This window comes from Cydia fagiglandana, chromosome 16, assembly GCF_963556715.1.
Source record: "Cydia fagiglandana chromosome 16, ilCydFagi1.1, whole genome shotgun sequence".
In the NCBI taxonomy this organism is placed as follows: Eukaryota; Metazoa; Arthropoda; class Insecta; order Lepidoptera; family Tortricidae; genus Cydia; species Cydia fagiglandana.
In genome coordinates, this window is record NC_085947.1 from 16,676,430 (window position 1) to 16,686,001 (window position 9,572).

A 9,572-nucleotide genomic window follows, 5' to 3' on the forward strand; every position below is an offset into this window, starting at 1 on the left:
TGGATAGAGTCAAATGGAGAGAGCTACACCGACAAGAATGTAACTCTTAAATTTACGACGACGATTTTAATAAATATATTTGCAGGTCTGTTTTTTGTAATTAATAGGGAATATTACTCGAAACTGCGTAGAGGGCGTCACAGGCGCTACCACAGCGCTTACCGCGAAACACGAAAGTTCGGTTTCTGCCTCTATCACTCTCGGTTATTCGATCGATAGAGAAGCTAATAACGAAATTTTGATTTTCGCGTTTTGCGGTAGGCCACCTGTAAACAAACCGCCTTGATGCATCAATGTCATTGTGAAAACTTGTAAAAAAACTGTATAAGTTACTCTATGGTCTACTAAACAACATAGTGCTGCACTCTGGCGGCAGAACATTGCAGTAATACTTCCTATTGCAAAGAGCCACAGGCATGACATTAGTTATAAATACATCTTCTGGCAGTGACCTATATTTCTATGGGCCAAACCCATTTTTTATATTAACATCTACTTATGAATATAAATAGTCGAAAACTTCAGGTTTAGTAAACATTAAATCACACTTACTGGTTAATTATATTAGAAACCTAGCTTAAAATATTAATTTACGTAGGCAAGTTGTTGTTAATAAGCCCTAGGCCCGTGCACTCGATCGTGTTCTGGCCGCCGTTGGGATGTATTTCGAACTTCACCTGAAACAAGTCAATAATCACAAAGTTTGTAAACGTAAGACCTTTGCTTCGCTCGGTCGATTCTCTCTCTCGCTCTTCCTTCCTTGGCAATGGCGACTCCATCAACAATTCTTATCCGGATTATGAAATGCCATAATGTGGCTCGCAAAACCAAAATTTGTCTTGAAGATGCGGTCACACGATGCGCAATGGAGTTGTCCAGTCGAGTTGCGGGTGTATGTGTAGGAGGGCTTAGGTCGCGTCTTGCGGATATGACGCTTAATGGGGCATTCCACGAGACTGTCGCTTACATAACGCTTTTGCCTTGTATGGCAACTACCTCAATAAAATACGTGAATCTCGAGAATATGCTGCCACTTTGTTAGCCAAGTCATGAAATATTACCTGACCCAATATCGCTTACTCAGCATTTCCAGAAGTATTAGAAGAATTGCGTTATGTAAGCGACAGTCTCGTGGAATGCCCCTAATACGGTCGATTAATAGAGGATGAATGTTTTGCTTCATCCCTTTGAACGCCACTCGCATTAATCCCATTAAACATAACGCGCCATTGTAAACGTTATCGGAATGCACGAAGGTTGATATTACATTGCGGTCAAAGAGTTAAATAACTAATCAGGTCATCGGTTAAAATGTAGGTTAAGCCACACATGCCAAAAGCTAAAATAAATGATTGACAGACTTTAAAAAAAGAGGTCTCAAAGAAGAGTTTGCAACAAGAACAAATCCTAAGTTTTTTTTTTAACCTTGTAAGGCTAACCATACAATTTGTTCCTATTTTGAACGTCGTGCAAAAATTGGGATGATTTAATTTCTTTTTCACCACACCAGCTCGGAAAGGCTTACTTTGCACTTCGAAAACTGATAGCAAAGTTGCATTTTATTCACATGTGAGACAAAGTAATCGAATACAAATTTTGAGTTAGTTTCTTATGTTTGCTGGTAGAATTGACTTTTAAATGATGATTTTGGATGACAAATATTTAATAACATTAATTTGGATTTGATTTTGTTTAATATTTTACATTTAAAATTTGCTTCGGGTTGGTGTGGTGAAAAAATTTGTGTTTCACTCGGGGGCAAATTTTGTTTAACCCTCGTGCTTTGAAACCCTCGCAACGCTCAAGATTCCATTTTTCGAACAATTTTGCAATCTTTCGCTTGCTCGGGTATCAATATTAGCACGAGCGGTTAAACAAATTAGTCGACTAACTTTGACTAACTTTGTAGTTAGTTAGTTAGTCGGCTAGTCTGTGGCCATGAGTAAACCCATAATAATAATAATAAAAAAAAAAAACAACAACTTTGCCCCCTTGTAAAACAAATAACTATTAAAAGGCGATGAAACAAAAGAAAAGCTACTTTATTTGGTTTATAAAATGATCTAATGGGATTGAAACGGAGTCATTGTAATGCACATTTTTACGAGGTTAACTTTTTCGACTAGAGTTAGAGTAATACCTTAGCCAGCATCTCTGCGATGTGTATGGCGGTCTTGGTGTGTAGTGTGAGCTCTCCCACCGTCACACACGACTTGCCTTCTGCCAGCGCCATGAACAGAATCACTTGGTCCTGGAATAAAACTATGTTTTAATTTTTAGGTCCAAGTTCCCCGTTTCCTAGAATCCTAGACAGTACTTGCTGTATTTATACACCATTGTTGTAACAGCTTAATGACCACGCGTAAAACTTAATTACAATTCGAGCAACACCGGCTTCCGACACGTCGGAAGGGAGGAGCCCAAGCGATATCTTACCGGTACAAATCGTTCTGCCATTTTTTGCGGGGGGAAATGTGCACACAGTCGCACTTCTCACACACTACATAGGTACTAAGTCCAATCTGTAATGACGACACAAATAGGTACATAGAAAATGACACACGTCAAAGACAAATCTTGCACACCTCGATCTCTTTTTGTGTACGGATGAGTCACAATCTCACAACACGCACCGCGCTAGTTGTGTGCATTGTGCAGGCCCAGTTGGGCATGTGCTTCGGCAGAGATGGAATACATAGTGCGAATGCCGACTCCCTTCCTGGAATTGCTCGAAGCTACCAAAGGTCATTTGAGTGTGCAACAAACAATCTCTTAAAACATTTACAGTTACGATTTCAACTATAAAACTCACGTGAGACACAGATATAGTAAAATATGACATTACAATGAATTACGCAAGTAATTAGGCCGAATTTCGCTCGCTTTGATCCTCGGAAGGAAAGGACCTTACCTGACAGTGCTCGTCGAGACAAGCGCCAGCGTCGATATCTTTCTTGAGAGCGTCTGCGGCCGCGGCGCCCGCCTGCCGCGGCTCGGAGCCCCTTCTCCCGAGAGCGTCACTCCCCAACACGTGGCCCGTGGATGTGGTGCAAGTTAACCTGGATAACAACGACTACGATCAACATAGCAAAAATAGCGCATCGTTACTGGTGAATTTCCAACATGACTTGGAACTCCAGTAGCCTTTAGGAATTGTAAGACAATTTCGCTAGAGCCTCCCTACGGCTCATATAATTATGGTGGAAATATTCGCTGTATCGGGTACGGTCTTGGTAGCTCAGACGGCAGAGCACTGAGCTAGTGGTCGTGGGTCCCACCCAAGACAGTGAATTTGTCCACTTTTAATTTGTTTGAAAACTAATGTTATATTGACAGTTGTATGCCATGAGACTTAAAACGATCTCAGCGCACACTAGTAGGGTTAGTAAGGAACACAAATGTATGGAAGTACATGCACTTTAATCTCAGGCGATGCCGCTGGGCACGATTGTTCCTTAGGTCAAACAAAGTTGGTCTGGCCCGGTAGCCAGGAGATCGTACCATGCAGACCCCCCAAAAAAGGGGGGGGGGGGGTGAAAGGGTCGGCTCCCAGGTCCAATCTATGCTATATTCCTTTCTAGTCTTAGCAACTAGGGCAAGTTATATATCATTTTCGTATAAATTAGGGACGAGGAATTCATTTTTGAAATAATTATTATGCCTTTCCATCCAAAAAAAAATATTTTTGTACAAAACATGAAAATACAAAAACGCAAAACATGGGCTACATTGTCCAATTTTTTATTTAGTGCAAATCGTCACACTGTGATTGTACCATCCAAAATTATCACAAAAAATTACATAACATTTTCATGTTTTATACGAAAATCATTTTTTTTGTATGGAAAGGCATAATAATTCTTTCTAAAATGAATTCCTCGTCCCTAATTTATACGAAAATGATATATAACTTGACCTAGTTGCTAAGACTAGGAAGGAATATAGCATAGATTGGACCTGGGGAGCCGACCCTTTCACCCCCCCTTTTTGGGGGGTCTGCATGGTACGATCTCCTGTCTACCGGGCCAGATCAACTTTGTTTGACCTAAGGAACAATCGTACCAAGTGGCATCGCCTGAGACTAAAGTGCATGCTAAATGACCTTACTGACCCTACTACACGGGCATAAGGGCACACGGGGCGCGTGCCCAGGGCCTCCATCCTCAGGGGGCCATGAAGGACATACAGTAACAGTACTTTTGATTACCCATAGGTAATAAATAAATCATAGTAGAAAAATGTTAGTTTAATTCGCTTTCTTTACTTACCAAAAGGACCCCAAACTCTTATGTGCCCAGGGGCCCCAGCATAGTTTAAGGCGGCCCTGACCGGACGGGAAGGAGATTTGACGAATTCACTGCAGGAAAACCAATTCTCTGACCAATAGGTATTTTTTTAGAAACCAATAAGATGAATCGTAAATGTACTTACAGCATACCATTGCAATTGCCGATGGCAATCCGACTGTCCTCCTTGTAACAGTTGATGGTGGTTTCGGCCACAGACCGTAGCACTTGCTTCGCGCCTTCGGCCATTTGGTGCGCCATCTATAAGGAATATTACTATGAAACTTCACGACAAAATGACGTGTTTTCTTAAATAATAATTGTCTGTTCATACTAAACTTCGGTCTTCGGCAGGCGTGGCTCACTTCGCGATTTCGTCGCTTTGCTACAGGAAGCTACAAGTACATCCGTTCCACACCAATTTTGGTGGCTAGCCAATCTAGCCATAAGCCGCGCGTCGCCACCTGGCGGCCGTATCAGTCCTGATCGTAACAGATACGTTTTGTTAGACAGTGAGTCTTCTGTACCTAGTACTATTATTTATTCTGTACTTGTCTTCGGAAATCGGTTGCGTCGTTCAAAGAGAGGTTAAAGAAGCTATGGTTATCTGATCTGACTAATTAATTTTTGTCTGTATTTTTTATGCTTTATATCTTTCTAATTCTTTCCAATTTTTAGTGTATTTTCCCCTTTCCTTTTTGTGTAATATATGTATGTTTATCCCAGGGATGTTGCGAATATTCGCATCCGCATCCGCATAAAATCGATGCGGAGCATCCGCATGATGCGGATGTCGACCAAGTGAGTAACAGGAACGTATTAGCGGCGGTGCCGGCGGCGTAAGTGCTAGGTAATTTCGTTATTATATATAACCAGAGATATATATAACTCCGTATAAGATAAATAAAGTCTAAGAAAAAAACGTGCCTCGGATGTCAAGCAAAAGTCACTCTCGAATAGATGGCGCCATATACCTTTGGCCTATTGTCGTTTAGATGGCGTTGGCGACACCGTTTGATATTTAACAATTTTAACACGTATCAGTGAAAGAACATGGGCAGTGGCGGATTTCCCATAAGGCACAGTAGGCCCGGGCCTAGGGCGGCGAAATATTAGGGGCGGCAAATTCTGACAAAAAATTCGCTGATAATAACAAGAAATACCTAATTCAAAATTTGGCCAGGCAACGAATTCTCAAAAAAAGGCATAGAGAGAAATGCTTGGAATACAATTTTTGACTTCGTAACTTTGATTGAACTAGTTAGGAGGTGAACATATCAAAAGTCCCCGGCAGTAGCCCTAAGGCCAGGGGAAGGGAGGAGTTTGAGATTCCGTTTTTCGATTTTTTCACTTATATCTCGGAAACTATGCGTTCTAACGGCATGATCATTATACAAAATCGAAGCTGATTAAATTTGCTCCAAGTTTTACTCAGTCAAGTTTTTCGATATCTTGGTGATTTCGCAGTTTAACTAGTTCGCGCCAAGATGGCTGAAAAGCATCTGCTGATCGAGTTTAACTGTCATTTATCTACAGCGGGCTCTCCACACTTGTGCCCGAAACGCGGCGCGAAGATTGTTCACGCCTTCGCGCCTTGTTCCCCGTTTTTAGTCGGTTTTTCCGCCCTCGTCAACGGAGCTAGCCAGAATGTGGAGTCTTGCTAGTTCACGAGAACGCGAAATCGACGCAACACTCGCGTTCGTGGTTTCGCGCCGCGATTGGCGCACGAGTGTTGAAGGGCCCTGTAGATAAATGACAGTTAAACTCGATCAGCTCATGCTTTTCAGCCATCTTGGCGCGAACTAAACTGCGAAATCACCGTGAAGTTTGCGAGTGCGGAGTTAACGTCAAAGTTGAAAGGACATTTTAGTCTTTAAATATGATTAGTAATAAATAAAACTACCCAATAAACAGTTAAAATCTTTCGGGTTCCTTTCCTCGTAAGCACCGTGAATATTATTGTAGGAAATGTAATGCAAAATTACAGACGTTCAAGACCGAATATCTCAAAAACTACACAAGCTAGGTACTTACTTACCGGTCTAAAAACTCGACTGTATCAAACTTGTAGCAAATTTAACTTTCATTTTGTATAATGATCATGTGACAAGGACGCATAGTCTCTGAGATATTATAAGCGAAAAACCGAAAAATGGGACCATCAAACCCCCAACCGCCGCCCGCTCAAGGGCCTACGAGTCCAAACAAAGTTACGAAGTTAAAAATGTGTCCCAAGCATTTCCCTCTATACCTATTTGCTGCCTGACCCAAATGTAGTCAATATGCTGGGATTGATGGGTGCTGATGCTGAGAAAGGGGGGCGGCTACAGGGCTTGGGGCCTAGGGCGGCAAAGACTGCAAATCCGCCACTGAACATGGGTCAGTGTGGAACAATAAAAATTAATAATCATATATCCGTAAACATATTTTAATTCATTTATACATTTTCAATTTTATTTTAAGTTTTAATCGTGTGTCGATAGATGGCAGTAAATGTACCGTGACTACAAAATTTACTTTGACAGGACCCCTCTATACTATCTATTCTTTTTGATATAACGAAATCGTCTAGATCCAGAAAAGTCTTCCAAGTTACTGTTTATTAAATAAAACGCACCTGTATTCTTGGTCAAACACTAAACGTTTAGTTTTTTTTAATTAATAATGCTAAAAATGTAATATTTCACGTTTATTATGTACCAAATCTTGACATCCGCATCCGCGGATGTGAGGCTTTATTTAAATCCTTTATCTTACTGGTACCTTGTTGTACATTTTGCTGCCTTTGTCACCCTCTTTTCACTCTCTCCTCTCATCTACTCAAAGGTTAACTGGAAGAGATCCCTCAAAGGGACAAGTTCGCCTTTGTACTTCTTACTAATTGTATGTTATTTTTAATAGGTCTTTTTAATATGTCAATAAACAGTTTACTACTACTACTAAACTTACACTGATAGGCAGCACCCCAGCCACGAAACTGAACCCCGTAATCCTGTGCACGGTGCCCGGGTCCGTCAACGTGACGCTACGGAAGCTTCGCACCGGATTAACGTTCACGGTCACCTGGCCGCCGCCCTTTGGGAAATAACTGGAAACCAATAATAATAGGATATACTTTGATTAGTTCTTGAATGAACTTTATAAAAAAATATGTTGCTAGAATTATACTGTCCTGCTAAGCCAATCAGCGCTATCTCAAAAGAAAATTAATTGCTAACTTATACTTCAGTTTCTATTACACATTCGACATGCGCTGAGAAATCCATTTACAAAATCATTTGTTTTTGAGATAGCACTCGGCTTAGGAGGGCAGTATATAACTGTTTAAAAAAATACCCAAGTTTTTTACACTAATAAATAACAGTATTTATTTTACATCCATAAACACATTGGAATATAACAGATACAGACGATAATACGAAATATATCACATCTTTATTTCTATGGTAACAAATATGTGTTACAAATATATTTACCCGCTAAGCCACCAATCAGGGGCCTGTTTCTCAATAGCTTGTAACTTGTAATACAAGTGGAAGTCCCTTTTTAACCAAAGCTGTCAAAAAGTGACATCCGCTTGTATTATAATAAATAAAATAAAATAGCCTTTATTTACAGAACAGAGAATAGAATATAGTTGCACTTTATCTCTCTATTATCTCCCATCTTTTGTATTCTTTGTCTGCTTGCCCTTCGGCAAAGGCCTCCTCCAACCTTTTCCACTCTCTCCGATCTAATGCCACTCTGCTCCAGGTATTTATTTCATTCAATGCAAGTTCAAGTTCGGTCAAGTCAAGTTTTCATCTGAATTCAGTGTTCTAGCATTAAGGTGCATTCAGTGTTCCGCTTGTATTACAAGTTACAAGCTTTTGACAAATGGGCCCCAGATAGGACTCTGACTGTACAACTTACCCTCTCCTATGAATAGTCAAGCCAAAATCTGCACCAAACTGCCTCAAGGCATGCCTGAAGACTTTATCCATGTAATCAATCTGCGGTGCCATGTCCGCATTGGTGCCTCCCCGGAAATCAAATGTGACGGGGCCGTCAGCCATCAGTGCACAGGGGAGTGCTACTTGGAGGAGTAGGCTGATTGAGCTACAACAAAATAATGTTGTTTTAAACTAACAACAGTGGTGCAGTCACCCTAATATATTGCCTTTCATCAGAAGAGCCTTTATGCAATTTTGTGTGACCCTTGAAAATGAAAATCATATTACAATTTCAAAGTTGTGACCATAAATTAAATGTGTTATGTTTAGAAAGGAATATGCGGTCCAAAGAATGGTAAATGCTATAAATAATATGTAAGTAAATAGATAGATAGGTAAATTCTCTATTTGCAGTATTTATTTTTCTAAACTTACCCAGCTGTGTGAGGATCAGCAAAGTATTGACCACCTCGAATCTTTTTTGGAGCAAATTCTACTTCAGTTGATCCGATTTCTGCTCCTTTTGTCTTGGCTTGACACATTTCAGCAACTAATTGAATTCCTACAAAGAAACAGCACATGTTTACGAGAATATTTCTGTGCCATTAATTTAATCTTAGAAATAATATAATTGTGGTAAAACAGAATACCTTTGCAATGCTGAGCAGCTAACCCAGGCTTGCTTCTTCCTGCTCGTATCTTTGATATTCTCACTGGGATTCCTAGTATAGCACTTAAAGAAATTGATATTCGTAGTATTTGGCCGCCCTAGAACACATTAAGAAGATAATCAATCATGGAGCAGGACTGCAATCACAATGTATCTTTTCAGAAAGTATACAGATGTTGTAAGAAAATGGAGTAAGATTGTAACGGATTGGTAGATTGGTACCCAAGAGGCTGTACACGGAGCCAGAGGAGACCTCGAACAAGATGAGAGGATGAGCTCAAACTCACTGCGGGCCCGAACTGGAGAAGAGTGGCCCACGATAGATCTCAATGGAAAGAGCTAGAGGAGGCCTTTGCCAAGCGGCACACTGAGCTTAGAGATATACTCTAACTCAGAACAAAGGGGCTAGATAGATAGATACAGATGTTTTACATTTCAAAACAAAAATATTGAGCAAGTAAATAAACAACTTTTATAATCTTACCCCTTCCAAGAGGCTACCATCTATATCCATGTACTCAGACATTGTTTAACGTATGATTTCTTTCACAAGTTAACGCTACGATTAGAGGCGAGAATTGCTTTTAGCGAAATATTTATGGAAAACTAATAATAATAACCCCTTCTATACACCGGGTCTCGGTACGATTGACACTGACATTTCGTGTTTGTATAGCCAGGATA

At 40.4% G+C, this 9,572-nt stretch overlaps 1 protein-coding gene across 1 annotated transcript; it reads right to left on the minus strand.

Annotated features, from left to right (window-relative positions):
- Positions 1-102: 102 nt before the first annotated feature.
- LOC134672083 (RNA 3'-terminal phosphate cyclase) lies at positions 103-9,506 on the minus strand. The gene is made up of 9 exons (XM_063529989.1): positions 9,373-9,506; positions 8,869-8,986; positions 8,654-8,780; positions 8,199-8,384; positions 7,236-7,374; positions 4,432-4,547; positions 2,912-3,059; positions 2,141-2,251; positions 103-677 (listed from the first exon to the last, which is right to left on the minus strand). Exons 1-9 carry the CDS (start codon positions 9,412-9,414, stop codon positions 591-593), a joined length of 1,074 nt encoding a protein of 357 aa, XP_063386059.1. The 5' UTR covers positions 9,415-9,506; the 3' UTR covers positions 103-590.
- Between the last annotated feature and the right edge of the window lie 66 nt (positions 9,507-9,572).